Below are 21,219 nucleotides of genomic sequence, written 5' to 3'. Positions count from 1 at the left end.
TTTGTGTGAATAATAACAACAAATCACATGCCTCGGAAAAACAGCATAATTCTCAAACGATGATTTGGCAAGTGTACCAAGAGCGGCGTTGTCGTCAGATCGCCAAGCGACCAATAGTCATCTCTCGTCCATCGGTGCGGTCACAACAATTCTAACGGGTAAATTAGAGCATAAGAAAAGTGCACCTTCAAATATATAGTATTTTTTCCCCGATGATCAGTACCTGCATACATTATTTATTGTACTAATGCTATGCTGATCAAACCAAAGATCAAAGATTTTCGTCGCGTTCGCAATGCTAATTAATTGATGTTACAAGTGGTAGTTGTAGTAATTTGTTGTTGCATAAAATGTGTTAATTGCAGTAAAAATATTTTACAAATATTTAGTAAAAACACAATAATAATGTGATAGACATTAGTCGGTGATCGGTTGTGTGAAAATTTAAATGTCATACTATTTTTAGTATCGCCAGCAAACTGAACTAATTCTCTCAGCAACGAGCGATGAGCAGCGGAAAAGTCCTCAAATAGGGGGAGAAGTGTAGGCAAGCGACATGTAATTTGCGTTTTCTCGACAAAAATGTTGATTGAATATGATTACAGCACAAGTAGTGTAATGCCTATAATTTGAATATGAATGAGAGAAATGAATGAAGTGAATTAAAAACGAATATAATACAGCAGAATAACAAAAAATAATAATATATTTGACAATTATGCAGTTATGTGGTGAAAAACTATATAATAATGTATATAATATAATATTGTTTCTAACATAATCATTTAAACAGTGTCTTGTTATTATAAACGACTACTAAAAGGCCCTACGAAATATATAGTTTAATAAATTACATCTCGGAAATTTTTCTTCTTCTGATATTTAATCCGTTAAGTCATTCTTGGCTAGTAACACCGATCCTTAAAGCGGTTATATCCGCTTGTGAATTTCAAAAAATCGATTTTTTTGTATTTCGCATATATCGAATGTACATATATTTGAGCATATGCCCCGAAAATTTGAAAATAAACCGGCAAATAGTTCGGACATATGAGCGTATTTGTAAGAACTTTTTAACTTAGTGTAATCAACTCCCAAAACTTTAAACGTGTTTTACTCGAAGCGCTATTTGCAGAGTCGATAAGGAAAATTTCTCCGAAACGGCTAAACCGATCGACTTGGAACTTTTCGCACCACTTTTAGTTATGCTTGTCAGATAGTAATATAGGAAGTATATAGTAAGATAGGAATATGATTTTTGATAACAATTTCGTTATTTTAAGTCAGTCTGGAGCGTAATTTTTTTCAAAAAAATTTACTTTTTTTGGTAAGCCATTATTTTGTCAAAAATTAAAATTTTAACTGGTACTTTGATCATTCATCTATAATAATAATAATAGTTTTTGGTTTTCGGATTTCAAATAATTTTAAGCAGCAAAAATTTTCTCACTGAAGGTCACCTTTTTTCAGAGGGGGTGCTGCTGCGCGATCAAGGTTATCCAAAAAATTTTCAAAATGCATTGTTGATGATTAAAGTACATTAAATTCTGTAAATGCACATTATTTTTCTTTATTTATTAAATAAAACGGCTTTTCAAAAAAAAGCTTCAGCAAAAACGTGGATATAACTCCTTAACACCACCAATGGACATGGATGGATGCGAGGACAACTTTTCTATATTTTTTATACAAATTTATTCAATTTAAACAATAGACTCAAAAATTAAAGCTTTTATTGTAGTTGTTTTTTAGTACTTATGTGCAGGCAGTGCTTTAGACCCAGCTGAAACGGCATTTATTATTATAATGTAGTCTCAGATTCCCACTCTGCAAAAATTCTACTAAAATCCAGCAATAAAATCTGATATCAAATAATGGGGTTATGTTTTAAAAATAAGTATTTTATTTTTTGCCCACAGTATCTCTATATCTGGAGGTTCTCCAGTACAACCCAACCAATCTAGTCATAGACTTAAGGAATAGTTTAAGTAAAGTCGTATAACAGCAAAATGTCCATGACAGCGCTGGGTATCAGCACCGGTTTTATGATCGGCTACTGTGCGCTTGCCCAAATAGCGCGACGCCTCGCCAAACGTTTTGTCGACCGCGAAGGCATTGTGCCGGTGCTTGTTAACGAGGCGATTGCTGCAGCAGAATTGTGTGCTTGTTGCTTCGAGCTAATAATTGGTAAGTGTTGAGCTACATACAAGTATAAACATAAAAAATTAGTCTAGGCTCTAGAGCTTTATGCGCATTTATTTGACCTCTAACCTCTACTCCACTTAGTGGCTGACAACTTCGGCGTCGCTGCTTACGCAATTTTTCTATTTATGCTAACCGTTTGGTGGGGCAAGGTCTGGGGTGACGCATCCGCATGCCCATACACACATATGGAGGACTTGGTGGAAGGCAAGACATCCTTCAAGGAAGTTGCACTGCGTACATGGGCCGAGTTAATGGGTGGTTGCTGCGTCTATCGTATAGTTCAGGTTTTCTGGTGGTTCGAGTTTGCCGAAACACATAAGGGGCGCGCTTTTGAGGAATGCAATGCGGATTTACAGGTAAGCATACGTTTTTAATATTTGCTTCCGTTCTTACACCGCCAGCAACCAAAAGCTTACTTGGCTAAAGCGAAATTAATCGGAGTTTCTGAAAAACTCTTTAGTTTGATGAGTCGATTGCGATATGTTTGTCCGAGTTTCTGTATATACGCGTATTAGTCTCTCAGTTTTTGAGATATCAAGCTGAATTTGATTTGCGTACATCCTTTTCTCTCCAAGTGGCTGCGCATTTGTCGGAACTGTCTATATCGTACCACTATAGAAAATAGCTGTCATACAAACTTACCGTTGAAAATTAAGACCCTGTATGAAAAATATTTTTTTTGATGAGATATCTTTACGGAATTTGACATAGATAATTGTCCAAGGCAACGCTGCGATCTCCGTACAAATTGTTCAGATCGGAACACTATAGTATATAGTTGTCACATAAATTCACCGAACAAAATCAAAGTTAAAGATTTTTCTATACCCGTTATGCTATAATAAATGCAGCTGTGAAGGGTATTATATGTAGCTACAGTGCAAACGTAATGCTGAGGAGTGAACGGTATTAGAAGAAACTCTGCTTCTATTTTTGAAACGTCTACAATTGTATAATAATATTGTGCCACCATAAAGGTAGAGCGCGCTGAGGCCTCAGACTATAATAATGCAAAATATTTACATCTCTACTACACCATCTTACACGAAGAACTCTAAAACCCAAAACAATCCCCTAAAATATTGTACGTAACTACCTGTTACTTTTCAGGTACACCCCTATCTCGGCGCCGCTATCGAAGGATTCGCCACACTACTTTGCCGTCTCGCCTCGAAGGCGCTCAGCGAGAAAGATCCGAAATTCTGCAGCATCATTGACTCGTTCATCGGCACCAGTTTAGTGGTTGCAGGTAGGCAAGAAGCATAACAAACAGTTAACACAAATTAGAGTTTAGCTCAGTCGAAACATAATCAATGGAACACGTGAGATTCGTCTCAAGAAAAGTTTACGCTTTTAATTATATGATGTTTTCAGCGTTCAACTACTCAGGCGGCTACTTCAATCCGGTGCTGGCTACCGCACTCAAATGGGGCTGTCGTGGACACACCAATGTGGAGCACATTATAGTCTACTGGATTGGCGCATGCGTTGGAGCGCTATTATCGGTGCCGATATATAGGCTGGCAGTGGTGAGGCGATTCTTGCTGGGCGAACGTAAGGAAAAGGAGGAGTAAGGCAGTTAGAGGAAAAGGCGCAATAAGGCAGTCAGCGAAAAAGAAGACACCACGCGGATGTACCGTTAAGTGTAAACTTGTTCATCGAAAAAAATACTCACACGAACTGTATATTTTTACGAATATTTGAATATTTGTTGCTAAAGTAGTATTATTGGCTGTTTTTGTTTTTGTTTTTTTTTCTGTCACAAAAGGTACGGTTACGACAACAAAAGATGCACATTTCTTGTTATTGTTATTGTGTTGAATATTTTATAAAATTTTATCTTACAAATACATATTTGTAAATACGTTAAATAAGTACAAGCGTAATGCGAAATCAGCGAAAAAAAAAACAATTAAGTTTTGTAACTATATATATAAAGTATATATTCGAATATACAATATTCGTGGTGTGCTTACAAGCTAAGTTGCCGCTACTGTATTTGTTGTTATTGTGGCAGCAGTTGGCTTTCGCTTGCCGCGACGTTTACGCGTTATAAATAAATTCACAACATGCTCCGAAACCTTTTCGAAACGGTAATCACTCGAACCGAGCGAAATATGCTTCGTACTCAAACTGCTGTCGCTGAGCGAGGTGTGCGTATTAATGCCGCTACGATTGGTTTCATCTATAGTTATATTCAGATCGGATGCGAGAAAAGAGTTGGCGCTAATATCGCTGAGGAAGCTAGACGTGGCGTTAAAATCAGACAGCGGTTTTGGGTTGCCAATTGGCGCCGCAGTGGGTGGTAAGACAATAACGGGTTGCGGCGCAGTACCAGTTACAGCTGTTACAACTGCACTACTTGCGACTACAAGCGAATGCGTAGCTGACGTTTTGTCTGCAGTTTCGGGCGTAGCGAAACCGATTACGTGCGTTGCCACTGCACGTTCCTTCAAAGTAGGCGACAGTAGTTGTGTGTTAGCCTGGTTGGCGCCGGCAAGCGCATGCGTAGACGACGTTTTGTCTGCAATTTTAGGCGAAGCGAACATTAATTGCAAACGCGAATCGATCTCTTCATATTCGGCATCCTGACTGACGTTCATTGGTAAGGAGGTCGGTGTTTGTGGCGCAGGCAGATTCTCATTCGATTCATTGGCGCGATCATTTTGCAGAATATCGATAATATCTTTATTTTTACGATCCAAATCGATAGGTTTAGCAACATGAAGCACTGTTGGCACTGCGCTAGGCAGCGAGTGGGCTGCCTCCTTCTCCTCCTCCTCCTCATCACTATCTTCAATACGCATTTTACAGCGTTTGCGTCGTTGCGCCTTGGACACAACTTCTGCATCATCGCTGCTTGTACTCGTTTGCCGACGCTTCGGTGTTGGGCCATATTTGGTAGTGATTCTTTGTATATTATTTGTTGTTGCTGTATTAGTGACTTTTGCAATTGTTGCAGCACATTGTGTGCTGTACGCATGCGCTGAAGTAACGACTTGCATGCCGTCGGTTGCAGAAATTTCTGTTGCCGTCAATTTTTGTGCCATTTCTTTCATTTCTACATCAGCTTTGGCTCGCTTATCAGCTTCTACTTCGCACTTTTCACTTGATTTTTTATTCTTCTTCTCAACAAAACAATTTTTATCGCATTCTTTCTTCTGTTTCAAATTGTCTGCTGACTCTTTGGAGAGATCACATTTTACAGCCGTTATTTCGCAGGAAACAGTAGCTACATCGAGCTGTGATTTAGAGCGTATATTTTGCGTAGTCTTACACTTCTTAGTTTTGTCATCTAACTCCTGACGCTCAAGCGCTTTCTTAACGGTAATTTCATTTGGAATATTCGTGTTGAAATATTTTTTAGTTTTGTCATCTAACTCGCGCGTCCCAAGCGCCTTTTTAACCGTATTATTTTCCTTCTCAATACTTTCTACCTTTCGAGTTTTTAGTTCACTTTGCTCAGACTTTGCAGCAAGCTTTTCTTCACATTTAGCTACCACTTCCTCATGCTTTTGACTGCTTTGTTTATGCATTTCCACATCATATTTTACATTGCGGATTTTTGTGTCTTTTGCGTTTTCTTCGTGCTCTACTTTTGTATGGCTCTTTCGGCGTTCTTGAATTTTTGAGTGCTGCCCCTTCAACAGATGTGTTTGGTCTCTCTTATCACTACTGCGCTCACGCATACTTCGCTCTACTGTCGGCGGCTTATTGTGTTCCTGTTGCTTTTCGGTGACGCATTTTATACCAACTGAAAAGCTTTCAATGTTGTTATCTTTATGAGCTTTGTGTTTTTCAGTCTTTTGTTTTACGGAGGCTTTCAGGTCCGTTGGTATTTTATCGTTATATTCGACGGGATTTTCTGTTTCCAAAATATCCGTTGTATCACCCACCTTTCTTCTTGCCCAATTATCGATTTCTTTTATAATACGCTCACTTTTCTTTTGGTTCTCAAATAGTGTTTTCGTTTCTAACAGATTCTTAACGATATTTCCATTTATCTCAAGTACTTTAGTTTCTTCCTGCATTTGTTTTGGTATTAACTTGGTAGTTTTCTTTTTCTTATATGGAATTATTGCTTCTTCTGCTTTAATACCGAGTTTCTCTCTTGATTCGAAGGTCTCTACATTCCTACTCTCTTGAAACCTACTACCATCGGCACTCTCTTCTCTTTTCCTTTTGGCAGAAATTTTAGGTATTTTAAATTTCCACAAAACTTCGGCACGCTTCATATTCTCAATAAGCAAATTTCGTTCGGTTGAAATATTTACGGTATTCGAAAGTTCTTTCGATTTGGTTTTTGAATTTTTGCTCCGTTGGCTGTCGTCTGCAAATTCTTGCACTGTCTTAGGTTGTAACTCAACTTCTTTTGATTTCACCACGCCTTTCTTCTCTAAGGTGGGTATATTTTGAGTTTCAGTTTTCTTTTCATTTTCTTCTATATAGCTATTTTTCGGCTCTTTCAAGTTGTTCACCACACCTTTCGTCTCTAAGGTGTGTATATTGTGAGCTTCAGTTTTTTTTTCATTTTCTTCTATATAGCTATTTTTCGGCTCTTTCGAGTTGTTCACCACACCTGTCGTCTCTAAAGTGGGTACATTTTGAGCTTCAGTTTTCTTTTCATTTTCTTCTATATAGCTATTTTTCGGCTCTTTCAAGTTGTTCACCACACCTTTCGTCTCTAAGGTGTGTATATTGTGAGCTTCAGTTTTTTTTTCATTTTCTTCTATATAGCTATTTTTCGGCTCTTTCAAGTTGTTCACCACACCTTTCGCCTCTAAGGTGGGTACATTTTGAGCTTCAGTTATCTTTTCATTCTCTTCTATATAGCTATTTTTCGGCTCTTTCAAGTTGTTCACCACACCTTTGGTCTCTAAGGTGGATATATTTTGAGCTTCAGTTTTCTCTTCATTTTCTTCTATATAGCTATTTTTCGGCTTTTCTTTTGATTCTTCTGACATACCGTTGGGTTTGGCACTCTCCGTCTCCTCAATAACAGGACCTGTACCACTATCCGTCATGACAGAAATATTTGTTGTAGTAATAATCGAGTTATCGCCATTGGACGTCAGTTCTACGTTTTTGCTGCATTCACTCTTTTCTGCTGAGTCATTTACAATTGACATTATGGCATCAGTTACCATAAGTTCACTGCTCTTCGTTATGCCGATTTCAATTATATGGGAACATTCATTTATAGTGTCTGTAGACGCAAGCAATTCTACGTTTTTATATACAATCGACTCAGTGCCGGTTTTTTGTTCGGCAACCTCGCTTCGTGCAATGGTTTTTTGCTCCGTGATAGCATCAGGACTTTCACGTTTGTTTCCTGCGCTCTTCTCTTCGCTTAACACTGGCTCACAGTTGCTTTTAAGATCCCCTAAATCGATTTTTACTTCGATCGTCGCTCCATTTGTCGTGTGCACAGATTCAGGTTCCTCAACAAACTCTTCCTGTGTGATACATGTTTTTGTCGCATTAATTTTTTTATGCTCAACAATTTTATCTTGTTCAGCAATTACATTTAGCGACACTTTTTCTTCAACATCCATTGCGCTTTTGAATAATATGTTTTTCGCATTTTCACCGCATGCTATAGGCTGAGCTGCATCTTCGCCTACAGGCGCGTTAATTGCGCTATTTTCAGACTGCTTGCTGCTTCGCGAAACTTCGTCTTTACTCTCATAAAGTTGCTGTAATTTTGAAATATTTTCTTTAGACTCTACCATTGAATTTATCTTCCGTTCACTGTCGTTTGGCAACGCTTTTGTCAATAAATTGCTGTTCATAGTTGACATAACCTTGTTTGGAGCAGTTGTTTGACTCGCAGTGGCGAGGTCCAAACGCAAACAGCTTGTTTGATCCTTTTCGTTGTGCTTATTAGTTGTGGCGCTAACAGCTGATATTGCATCCGTATTTTTAATTGCAATTTGTTCAGATTTAGTGTCGTTTTGCACTTCCACCTTTTCCACTACAATATCAGCAGTCTCCAAAGCTTTACTAAAAACTTCATTTAAGATGGTTTCTGTAGTGGCTATTTCATCGATTTTTACTGTGGGTTTTGAGTTGGCTATATCATCGATTTTCTCTGTTACATTTACAACTTCTGCTGATTTTTCGGTATTTTTTGACCTTAACGACTCCTCACTTTCATATTTCATTTGCTTCAATGCAGCATCGTTCGCAACCATCTTATCATTGTTCGCAAGCTCTGTGTTTGCGACAGCTTCCGAAGGCAACGTAATATTTTTATCCAACAATTTCACATTTTCTATGCTTTGCTGGTCAGCGTACTTAGTTGTCTCTGAACCAGTCACTTTTTTCGTCATTTCATTATCAAGTGTAATAACATTTGCATCAGCAGTAAATTCACCATATAACTGTGGTGAATTGTTAATCGACTTTTTCTCGCGTTGTATTTTTGCTTCCACGCGTTCCTCTTGTAAATCGACACCTAATACATTGGTAAAAAAAAATTATCTTATTAATTTTTCTTATAAAATAACTGTATTACCTTGATTATTATTATCTGCGGCGTTTGTTGTGGTTGTCGGGTTCTTCTGTAGGCTTTTGGTAACCTGCTCCGGCATTGGAACAACCATCTTAGTAATGCTTTGTGTTGCATGTTGTTTTGTACCGTTTGTTTCTGCAATTTTCGCAAGCTTTGCTCTTTTAGCCGCGGCGAGTTCCCGAAGTCGTCTTTGGTGTGCGCGTATCTCATAAATATTGGGTAGACGTATATTTTGCAAAATTTGTATGCCACCTATAATATAACTGTTATTATTAACACGCTTTACTAATATTTTTATATAAAAGTTACCATTCTTTATATTTCCATTACTTTTCGTTGCATTATTTACCGTTTCATCTTCATTGGTTTCAGCTGCTTTATCAAACTCAGTCTCTTCCTCGTCTTCTGATAGCATAAGTGTTGCTAACTTAGCATAATTTATCGTTTCTTTAATTGAGTTCACACTAGTGACCGACTTCTCAGCTGAATTTTCGTTTGCAGCTTGATTTTTAGTACTGGAAATTAACTCCCTCGGTTCGATGCCAAAGTTGAAACTAGCGCTAGTTTGAATGTCTTCCAAATCTCTGTTATAGCTGTTTGCCACAAGTCTTGCTTCAGTTTTATTGTGCTCGTTTTGTTCTACTTTTATTGGTATATAATATTCTTCGGATTCTGTATTCGTACGTTTGATGGTGGAAGTTATTGTTGTCGGCTCGCTGGTATCGGTATAATTGCTTGGAGAGGTTGTTGCCGAACTGTTGCTACTCTTTAAAAATTCATTTACATTACTCAATGTATTGCTATTTACATCGCCCGCATTGGTGGGTGTGCTACCGAAGAGTTTGTCAAACAAAGCAGTTTTCTTTGGCGTCGTCATACCGTCTGCAGATATCAAGCGATTTGCATTTTTATCAGTTTCTTTGCAAGAAAACTCATTTTCTAGAGCTGATAGTTTTTCCTTGGTCAGCTTTTCCTCTGCCAGTAATTTTTCAAGACTTTGTGAGTCTTTCGAAGCTCGCAGATCCTCATCTAAAAAATCCCTTTCCTTAACAGTTTCAATATTTTTCGTGTCTTTATGTGGTGCTTCACAAAATTTTTGATATTCATTTAATTTCTTTTCCCTTCTGCTCTCGGAAGTATTCGGTGCTTTATCACGCATATCTTTACTTTGCGTAAGACCATCTGAGTTTTTTGCAGATGTTGCAGTTTCATTTCTAATCTTATCAGCACGAGCTCTCTCATTCGTTTCTTTAGATCTTTTATTTGTATCTTCGCGGTGGTGCTTGCTATCATTACGTTTGTCATGACGATCGTCAGAGTTATCAGACTTGGTTCTTGTCTCTTTGCTATCGCTTCGCCTGTCATGGCGACGTTCATAACTCTCAGATTTGTTTTTTTCCTCTTTGCCGTGGTACCTAATCAGATAAGAATATGCGTTATCTCTCAATATAGCAATAAACAATTTTGAAACATACCTTGAACGATCGCCCACCCTATCATAGGCATGTTGTCGTCTGCCATTCTTAGTACTGTTACATGATCCTTTTTCGTTTTCACTCTTCAAAGTTTTATTTTTAAAGTCGCGTTCGTCATTATTACACCGATCAGCTGTTCTACGGTCATGACTATGACTATAATCTCTAGTAGCGCTCCGTACACTTCCATCACGTTCAGTACTACGCATCGTGTATCTGGACACATGCTGATCCTTCTGGTTGTTGCTTCTGTTGTATTTTTCACGCTGAGGATCCCATTCGTACTTACGTTCAAAACTTTCATTGCGGCGTTCATTCTTTTTATATTCATCGGGTATACGTGTATTTTCACGACCGCGTTTAATGTACGATGTTTCACTCGGCTGTTCATTGTTTATGGCTTCAACATTTTTGCTGGTTATTTGCGCATTTTCATTAGTATTTCTTGCAACATCGTATGTAGGTAAAACTGTTTCATTTTTAAACCAGGTATTTGGGTTTTGCGACGTGCTTGCAACATCTGTATATTCCCTTCTTGGTTGCTTACGTCGGAAGCAGATATCATCCTTCCTATTGATTAAAAATTATATCACTTAGTTATATGAAGTTAAACATTTTCTACACACACTTACTCTTTGCGCAATTGTTCGATTTGTTTGTCCTTGCGTTTGATCTCTGATTTTGCTGTGTCCAATAAGTTTTGAAAGTTGATACCTATTCGTCTAATTTGCTTTTTCAAATCCGCATTTTCCGACTGTAAAGTCTCAATCGTTTTTAGGGTATCATTATACTTTGCCTCCAGCGAAACAAGTTCTGCGGTTTTCTATGGAAGAAAGGATTAATGTTCATTTACATGAGAGACTAAACCATAATATATAATATTTCTTACCTTTTCTTCCTCTTGCTGGAATGTGTCCAAATCTTCATAGATATCCAAATCATCTAAATCCATTGATATATAACTTCAATTATCTTTAATTTATTATATTTAAAATTATATTTAAGCGCTGCAGAGGATAAAAATTTGCTTAGATTGAAGGATTTGCAACACAATAAAAATATGTACGCTGTCACAATGCAACAAAAGTAAATTGTTTTAGCTTAATGACAGAGTTGCTTTAAATATCAATTATCGAAAAGATTTATGCAATGCACCTGCTGCAACCAAGAATTGATTAAAGGTATATCTTTACAATTCAACCTTTACAAAACAAACTTCATACATATATTAGTGTGCATAGGTTTGAGATAACAATATGTATATTTAATTTAATATTATTCTTGCATATTTTGTATTTTTAAATTTAAAATTTAATAGCAATCAACAGCCCAAATAATTTTGTGTATCGATATTTAAATTCGCAATAAGAACTCAACAGCAACACCGGCAACAGCTGAGCATTTGGCGCGTAAATTGGATTCGAACCTTCAAACGTCAGCAGCTGTTTATTTATTTTATATATCGCATGCGATATATTTTTAATAATTGTTTGATTCCGCATTGGTTGCATTTTTTTATAAGTTTCTGTGAATAAACTATTTGTAGGGCGTTGCAATCGTAAGCATAAACAATAAACAGCTTATTTCACAAATCAGACAAAGAAGTGCAAGCATAACTTTTTATTATTGTCGACGTGATGGATCCAACTATTTCAGTGTCCAAGGTTTGTATGGCTTAGATTTGGTTATTCCATCATAAATAAGGTATTATTTCCCCGACCTTTAGGGATGTTTTGTTTTCAAAGGCACGACAAGCGCTAAAAGCAGTGGGGCTACGAAACGGAAGCACAGCGACGATAATGTAAGTGCTTTGAGGAAACAGCTGACCGGGCAGCATTTCTACACAACTTATGCTGAGACCTGGCAAAAATTAGAAAGTCATATTGAACAACTACAATCGGAAAGCTATGCTAAAACTTTGGAAGATGTAGTGACTTATGTGAGAAATGAATGTAGTACTGATGGCTGTTTGGACACAATTGACATGGAAGAGATAGTACCTGCTGCAGCGCTTTTAACTGGTGAGTGAAATTTGACATTAAAATAATGAAATTAGTAAAGATTTCCAACATCAATTTTAAAGGTGTAAACCAACCTGACCACTTGGAACAATTCGCCACACTAACGCAGCGTATTTTGCAAAAAATGTCGGCTTCGGTTTGTATGCTACAATCACGTGATTGCGCTACACTAAAATCCGCAGTGGAGACAATGGTGTATAATTTTATAGTAACCACAGACCGCTCAGCACCAACCGAACTGCTAGATGAAGACACGGAACAGCGCGAAAAGAAGCGTCTACGACGTACACAATGTAACATGCGTCAATTGTTACACTGGTATCGTCGTAAATACATAAAACCGCAACAGCAAACTGGGAGTGAAGTAGACGATGCTGCTGTAGGTGACTCAGAAGAGTGTGATTCAACGATAAAACGAATTTCAAAGCGTCCTCATGCTTTGGTTGTAATATTGCCGGATTTCGAATGCTTTAACACAACAATACTTCAGGACTTTATTCTAATGCTGAGCGCTTACTATACACATTTACCGTTTGTATTAGTCTTCGGTGTGGCAACTGCTGTGTCCGCCGTACACAACGCATTGCCTTATCACGTGACAAGCAAGGTCAAACTTTGTGTGTTCAAAACACAAACGGCACCAGTTTGTCTAAATGAGGTAAATAAGCTATAGACATATTTTTTTGTAGTATACCATTTCATTATTTATTCTGAATTACAGATTCTGGAACGCGTTATACTTTCACCTAGATACGCATTTCATCTTTCCGGCAAGGCTTTCAAGTTTCTAACACACATTTTCCTCTACTATGACTTTTCCATTCATGGTTTCATTCAAGCCTATAAATACTGTTTAATGGAACACTTCTTTCAAGGTAATGCCTACGCGCTGTGTGCTAATTACACCGCATCCTTAAGTCGAATCAAAGCTCTAACACATGAAGATATTGAAAGCATACGTCGTCTGCTCTCATTTCGTCCGTATGTGGAGAGCATCAACGATTGCAAACGTATTATCGCCATACTTACCGACGATAGCTATTTGAAAAAGAAGCTGCCACAATTATTGCGCGACTGTCATATACATTTTATGTTATTACGTATATTCCTTGAATTTCTCACTGTGTTAGTTGGCGATTTGCCTAAGTGTCCATTGGGTAAACAGCTTCGTGAACTATACTCCTTTTGTCTCTCGAAGGAGTTGCGCGACCAGCCAGAATTTAAGGAATGTTGGCAAATGCTTAGTTTTATGTCAAAAGATGAATTTGTCGCAAAAATTTCCAAAGCAATTTCGGTGACTGAGCAATTTATGAGCGCCGAAATCATTGGTTTAGAACTAGCCGAGGATTGCCAGACAATGGTCAATAACAAATTGCAAGCATTGAAAGCCCTACTAACGCGGGTTGCAATGGCTGGTACGGAGGATAAATCACCGACCAGCACTGCCGCACCGACCGCTACACCAGCAACTCCAGAAACCAGCAAACAAAAATTCACATCCCGTCAAGATCTGAAAGATCATTTATTGCAAATGTCCAAACAGCAAAACAAACCAACTTCGGAATATGCACAAGCTGTTGCACAAACGCTGTTGCATATACAAAATGAAATTGTAGTGAGACATTTGGCGCCGCTTACACGTGCTCCGCCCCTACACGAGCTCTTCGTTTTTAGCGATGTGTCGACAGTGCGTCGTAATATTATAGGCGCGCCACGTGCGGCACTTCATATGGCGCTCAACAATCCACACTACTACCTCCAATGCAAATGTTGCCAATTGTCTGAAAATAATCAATTACTGGCCACTTTGCCGGATTTATCTGTGGCATATAAACTGCATCTGGAATGCGGCCGCATGATTAATCTCTTCGATTGGCTACAAGCTTTTCGATCTGTAGTGGACGACATTGAAAATGAGCAGGAACAGGTGGATCCGCAGATACAGTAAGTTTATAGTAAATAAAGTTCATAGTAGAAATCTATATTTTTATCTATATTTGTACAGTTATTTGTTTTTTACGACAAAAAAAGTTTTTTTTGTATAAAATATTTCCTTAAAAATATTTAAAAACTTTTAATTTTTATTGTATAAAATATTTTTTCATCTATAATAGTATATTTTTTTAAATATATATTTTTTTAAATATATTTTTTCTTGATTTTGTTTTTTTAATGTTTTTTATATTTTTTTAAATATATTTTTTTATATACGTATACATATATTTTTAAAAATAATTTTTTATACCTACATATGTACATATATAATTTTTAAAAATATTTTTTTGTATATAATATATTTTTAAAAATAGTTTTTTTTTTAATATAATATATTTTTTTTAAATATTTATATATTTTATCTTGATTTTTTTTCAATATAGATTTTTTGATGTTTTTCCTAATGTTTTTTATGTTTTTTTATATACGTATACATATATTTTTTAAAGTAATTTTTTATCTATACATATGTATGTACATATGTATATACATTTTTAAAAATATTTTTATATATATAAAAAAAATATTCATTTTCTTATACGATTTTTTTTAATAATTTTTTTTTCTATTATCTAATATACAAACACCTTTTTCATCGTATATTTTACTTGTTTTATTGCAGAGCTCGTTTCACGCGTGCGGTGGCCGAACTTCAATTCCTGGGTTATATAAAAATGTCAAAACGCAAAACGGATCATGCTACGCGATTGACATGGTAGTCAATCGAGGTAGTTACTTATTGTTAGATTTTGGGTTAGAAATAAGTTTGAGAGATAAAAATAAAATTTGAGGGATACACACGCATTTTATTTCTATTTCACAAAATAATTGATTGAATTTACAAAAAAAAAAAACAAATTTGAAATATAAATAGTCTCGACTGCTTCTTCTTCTTTTGCTTTAGCTTAAATTGAAAAAGGCATTTGTGATATTATTTACCGATAAAATTTGTTCTTGTAATATTTTGTTCTTGTAATATTTGTTGTCTTTTAAGAAATGTTGCCGATTAATTATTCTAAGTGGCATAAAAATCTGGATCAGGACCACTATAGTGAATCGATATCCAAGAGTGTTTAATATAATATTACATCCCTTGTATGGTTGAAATCCGGATTTTACGTACAGATCACTTTCACCAGATTCTGCATGGAACCCAAAAGTGCACTTCCATACCAGGACAGTTAAAAATAATTATAGCTATCTAAAGCTCTCAAAGACCAAGTGTCTTTAAACAAGGCCGTAGAGAGAAAACTGCGACTCGGGGATGATTGTAGTGAATTGTTGGCGAAAAAAATCCAAAAAAAAATTTGGAGAGCACCGGGTCTCCCTGAGAACATCGTGCTTGGTAGGAATTTTCCCCGACTCTCCTCCACTCTCCTTAACTGCCTGTAAACCTAGCATGTTTTTGCACTCTAAGCATACCTGATTTGCGATTTAACTTCAAAAATGATTACGTCATATATGTATGTATATATCGTACCCACCAAGAGTGGATATCGGTAAATTAAAAATACTACATTATATTATACTCCCCACATTATATTATACTCACCACATTATATTATACGCACCACATTATATTATACTCACCACAGCATACTTACTTACCATATTTTAATATACTCAACACATTTCACTATACTCACCACATGATACCATATTCACATCATTATAATTTCCACAACAGCCGGCACTGCCTTACCGAAATCGACCCGGATTTTATCCGCCTAACGGCAACCTCACCATGTTTGTTTCGATAACTAGTGGTGTTACCTCCTTTAAATGTGTCCAAATTATGGAAATAGCATCCTATATACACTTAACCTCGATGTCAACACCTCTAAATAGCACTCCACTAGACCTTTCTAGCAGCTACTAGCACAAAAGTACAGTCAATAAATATAATTTGCTTTCGGTGAAAGCAGTCTGGTGTTGGCAACAGCCTCTTTGCAGGTTCAATTCATATAATTCAATAATTAGCAAGTTTGTAAACTTTTCTCACTTTCTTTGCAGTTTTATTAATAATTTAGTTATTTTCATATATTTATCATTACAATATACACAAATCTATTTTCATTGTGCTTTGTGTGTATGTATGTATTTATGTACGGTATAACATTTACACTCTTTTATTAACAGTGTATGCTTGTATACGTATGTTTGTATGTATGTACTATATATATATATGTATATAATAAATTATTAATTGTATGTATGTAGTATACGCCAGTTAGTTTATATATTATATAGACTTAAATAACTATGCAATTTTAAATTTACTTCAAGTTTTGGCTTTCAACATAACCTCAATCTTTTCAATAATGCACTTTTGTTTAGTATTCTACAAATATTGGTTTGAAATCAAGGCAAGTTTTGCGTTGTATGTAAACAATAAGTCTTTCGTTGTACATTTACTTGTTAATAGTTTTATGCTTTTATTTTTTGGTTTTATGCATACAAGTATATATGTATTCCCGCATATATGTATGACGCAATATTATTGAATAAATAAAGCACATTGTAGTTACATTTCAATTGTTTCTTAAGACGGTTTTTTTTTCTTAATATAATATTGTTTTTTTTTTTGTTTGACGAAATTTTGTATGTAAAATGGTTTGATGGGCTTCTTGGAGTTCCACAGTGCAGCTCAGATGACTTTAAATGATTAGTAATGAATTAATTAAGATATTTGCAACTTTTAGTAAGTAATAAAAAATTATGCATATAATATTCCAAATTTTTTCGTTTTTTTTTCAAGTAAATCAAAAGAACTGAAAACTTTTGTAACAATTTCTTTGAAAAGTTTGGAATACAAAAAATTAACTTTTAAGCATGTTTTGATTTTTATTAATTTTTGAGTTATAAATTTCAGTTTTTATTTATTATTATAGTTATTACAAAATACTAATTCAAAAATACTCAAAAAAAATGTATATAAAAATTAAATAAAAAACAAACAGAAAAATATACTAAATAAAAAAAAAAAACAAATACTAAATAAAAAAAAAAACAAATACCAAATAAAAAAAAACAATACTAAATAAAAAAAAAACAATACTAAATATAAAAAACAACAATATAAATTAAAAAAAAAATATTTTATTATATTTTAGAATTTGGAAATAGTAAGAATTGTAAGAATTTCTTTGAAAAGTCCGGAATAAAAATATATTTCAATTTTGATGAATATTCAAGTAATAAGTTTCACTCTATGTTACGTAAATTCATATGATTTATTTCAAAATACTGATTCAGAAATACTAAATAGAAAACCCAAAAACTCAAAAAACAAAATGAAATGGTAAACAAACAAAAAAAAAACAAAGAATAAAAAACACCTAATTAAAAAAAAAATCTTAAAAATATTAAATAAAAAACATCTAAATAAAAAAAAAAATTTAATAATATAAAACAAATGATCAAAAAAATATATACAAAAAAATAAAAACTTAAAAAAAATTTAGATAACTTTTAAGATTTGTTTTTCCATTTGATACCAATGCAATATTTTCAAAATTTATTCCATTTATTTATTTACTTGTAAGAATTTTTCTGTTTAATACTACAAATACTACAAAAAAAAACAAATATTGAATAAAAAAAAAAAACAAATTTTATTAAAACAAAACCAAATATTAAATACAAAAAAAAAGTCTAGATACAAAAAAAATATTAAATAAAAAAGAAAAACAAGTACTAAATAAAAAAAAACAAATCTAAAAATAAAAACAAATATGAAATAAAAAAATACACCTCATAAAAACAAATACTAAAAACCAAAATTCTAATAAAATAAAGCAAATGTTAAATAAAAAAACTGTACAAAAAAATAAATAACTAAAACATAGAGATTAAAGAAATTTTAAGAATTTGTTTTCTATTTCATACTAATGCAATATTTTGAGAATTCATTTTCATATGCATACATATGTATGTATTTAATTATTTTAAGATTTTTTTCTGTTCAATACTAAAAAAACAAAACAAACAAATAGTCGATTATAAAACGGAATATAAAAAAATTCATACAAAAAAAATTAAATTAAATACAAAAAAAAAACAAATATTAAATTAAAAAAAATAAATATATAAACAAAAATTAAGTAAATAAACAAAAATTCTGTAAATAAAAAAAAATTAAATAAATAAAAAAACAAATAAAAAAATTAAATAATTGCAAAAAAATAATTTTAAAAAAAATTATATAACAAAACCAATATTAAATATAAAAAAATTAAATAAAAAAATAATAAAAAAAAATTTAATAAAATAAAAGTAAATAAAAACAAACATTAAATAATATAAAAAAAAAATTATTAAAAAAAAAATTTTAATTATTAAAAAAAATTATTTTAAATATAAAAAAAATTAAATAAATAAATATATAAAAAAAAACATTAAATAAATAAAAAATATGAAATCAAAAAATAAAACGGCAATAACTTTGAAGAATTTGTCTTTAGTTTACTACTACTGCAATATTTTGAAAATTTATTCCATTTTTTAATTTACTTTTAAGAATTTGCCTATGTTTAATACTTATGCAATATATAATATTAATATATTTTGAAAAATTACTGCATTTGTTTGCACTGCTTATGTCCAAAGCTCATCAAATTAAGTGATACAGCAAAAACAAACGTAAAATTATGTACAAAACGGTACTATTTTCAAGTTAAACCGAAAAATAAAGTTTTTATTAGTTGTATTTTGACGTACGAGTACGAGTAAATGCATTCTTCTTTTATTAAAATTAATATCAAATATCGTATTATATATTTTTTGTTATATATAGTAGGCACAATTCCAGACACTTTTAATAAATAACTTTCATTTAGTATATTTTCGAAAAAAAAAGCTTGCTTGTTTTTATAATAGTTAAGCTAGGCACGCAATTTATAATTTTTGGAAGCTTCTTTTCTTTGGCTGCTTATTGTTATATATATATTTTGTATATAGTAAAAAGGCAGCTTACGACAAAGCACTTGTGCATTTTATACTTGCATATGCGATTGGGCATTTTAGTGTTTTCAAGTATTTATGTAATTAGCTGTATAGTATAAATATCGGAGGGTTTGCAAAATAATACATTTTTATGTTGAACAATAGTGTGCGGGGAGGGATTGAACTTTTTTTTTACTTGTGAAATATGGTATAAAATACAAGGTGGTACGAAAAATTGCGCTTTGATAGCTAACTGTTAACTTATGTTCGAATAATTTTTTTTTTTCGAAAGTGTGTTTTCTAAAATTAATTTTTTTTTCAAAAATTATTTTTAATTAATAATTGAAAAACTAAAAATTCAGCAATACAAAATTTAGGAGTACGGGAATACTGAAAAATTACGAAAAAAAAATTTTTTTTTGGCTGTGGCCCGTGGAAACGTATAAAAAAACACACAGTGTAAAAAAAAAAATTAAATTAGTATTTTCAATGTTCAAGTGTTCATTTGCGTTTTTATTAGTTATAAGTAGCGCAACAAAAACAATACTGTTTAGTATGTATTTGAATATACATAATAAAAAAAATTATCTGATCAAATTTAACTCGGACTAGCCCATTTAAACTGCGCGTCACAAACCAAATTTAAAAAAATTCCTAGATAGGTACAACCTTGTATTTTTTTGTTTGTGTGACGTTTGACATATGGCTAGTCAATTAGTATGTGTTTGGTAGTAGCTGTTTATCCACGACGCGAAAGGTTTATCTGGCGATTTTTATTGCATAAAAAAAAATTTAAAAACGAGTTTGCCTGAAATTTTTTATTTCCAATGAAATCAGGACAACGAAAACGTTGAAAATGTTACAGAAGTATTTTAGTAAGTCTACTTTATCGCGATAAATAAATTTGATAAATTTAAAAAACATACTTTCAAAAAAAAAAAAATTATGCGAGTGGCACAAAGCATTCAGTGAAAATCGTGAAGTCAACGAAAACTTGGTTCATTTCCTAATTTGAAGGTGAAAATAAAGATTTGTATTAATTTGAAGTTTTTTTGTTTCAGTCCGGTTCAAATTTGATCAACAATATTGTCTGATGATTTTTACCAAGCAAAAAAAAAAATCAATGAGTTTGTTTGAAATTTTGTGTTCCCAATGGAAGCACGACTACGAAAACGTTGAAAATGAAAACATGTTGCAAAAGTGTTTTAGGGAGTCTACTTTAACGCGAACAAAAGTATTTGAGTGGCACAAAGCAATCAATGAAATACGTGAAATCAACGAAAACTTGCTTCATTACCTAACTTGAAGGCGACAATAAATTTTTTTTTTTATTAAAATCCAAATACGTGAAATTTTGTTGTTAATTTTTTTTTTGCCAATTTTTTTTTAAAGAAAACGTGCTTCAATACCTAATTTGAAGGCGACAATAAAACTTTTTTTTTCCTTAAAATCCAAATACGTGAAATTTTTTTGTTAATATTTTTTTGATAAATTTTTTTTTTAATTTTTTTTGTCAATTTTTTTTTGCTAATTTTTTTGCCAACTTTTTTTGTCAGTCTATTTCAATTTTGATCAGCTGTATTTAATGCAAACTCAGCTTATTCATACCACTGTATTACATATTTTTACAAACAAGTTTATTTTAAACAAATCACTTTCCCGCACACTATTTGAATTTTCACTGTTCGCTGGCGCAAAAATACTATCGTTTGTAGAGTGCTGCAGTAGCGTGTAAATAAGCGCGCACTAAGCTTGCTTGCTTGCAGATTAATAGTTAAACTGTAGTTAGGTGGTTTTGCTACACATATGTGGCATGTCATATGCGCTTGTCAGTGTTTTAACGCCTAAAATTATGTTTACTTAAAGCAAGGCATACAATGCGTGCAATTAATTAGGTGGTTTGGCATAACTTTCAACTTAAACTAAAATGTTTTTGTTTTTAATATAATATGTTTATGCTTAAAATTAACTATGCTAGCTGCTAATAGTGCATATTAGCATTAAATAGTGTTTTGCAGACAATGTCTATAGCCATGTTTGTTTATAATATATATATATATATGTG

General features: G+C 33.2%; 3 protein-coding genes across 3 annotated transcripts; 2 read left to right on the top strand and 1 right to left on the bottom strand.

The window, feature by feature from the left end:
* Positions 1–53: 53 nt before the first annotated feature.
* AQP (aquaporin) lies at positions 54–4,079 on the top strand. The gene is made up of 5 exons (XM_070109073.1): positions 54–158; positions 1,920–2,187; positions 2,287–2,561; positions 3,316–3,454; positions 3,580–4,079. The coding sequence occupies exons 2-5, from the start codon at positions 2,010–2,012 to the stop codon at positions 3,777–3,779; spliced, it is 792 nt and encodes a 263-aa protein (XP_069965174.1). The 5' UTR covers positions 54–158; positions 1,920–2,009; the 3' UTR covers positions 3,780–4,079.
* On the bottom strand, positions 3,941–11,242 carry FLASH (FLICE-associated huge protein). The gene is made up of 6 exons (XM_014244457.3): positions 11,084–11,242; positions 10,827–11,017; positions 10,195–10,764; positions 9,029–10,134; positions 8,723–8,971; positions 3,941–8,662 (listed from the first exon to the last, which is right to left on the bottom strand). Exons 1-6 carry the CDS (start codon positions 11,144–11,146, stop codon positions 4,185–4,187), a joined length of 6,657 nt encoding a protein of 2,218 aa, XP_014099932.3. The 5' UTR covers positions 11,147–11,242; the 3' UTR covers positions 3,941–4,184.
* Positions 11,243–11,634: 392 nt separating this feature from the next.
* Positions 11,635–15,010, top strand: Orc3 (origin recognition complex subunit 3). The gene is made up of 5 exons (XM_014244458.3): positions 11,635–11,858; positions 11,921–12,215; positions 12,278–12,873; positions 12,937–14,159; positions 14,833–15,010. Exons 1-5 carry the CDS (start codon positions 11,832–11,834, stop codon positions 14,927–14,929), a joined length of 2,238 nt encoding a protein of 745 aa, XP_014099933.2. The 5' UTR covers positions 11,635–11,831; the 3' UTR covers positions 14,930–15,010.
* The last annotated feature ends 6,209 nt before the right edge of the window (positions 15,011–21,219 follow it).

Source organism: Bactrocera oleae, chromosome 4, assembly GCF_042242935.1.
Source record: "Bactrocera oleae isolate idBacOlea1 chromosome 4, idBacOlea1, whole genome shotgun sequence".
In the NCBI taxonomy this organism is placed as follows: domain Eukaryota; kingdom Metazoa; phylum Arthropoda; class Insecta; order Diptera; family Tephritidae; genus Bactrocera; species Bactrocera oleae.
Note: the sequence above shows the minus strand (reverse complement) of the source record. Positions and strands in the feature narration are given on the sequence as shown.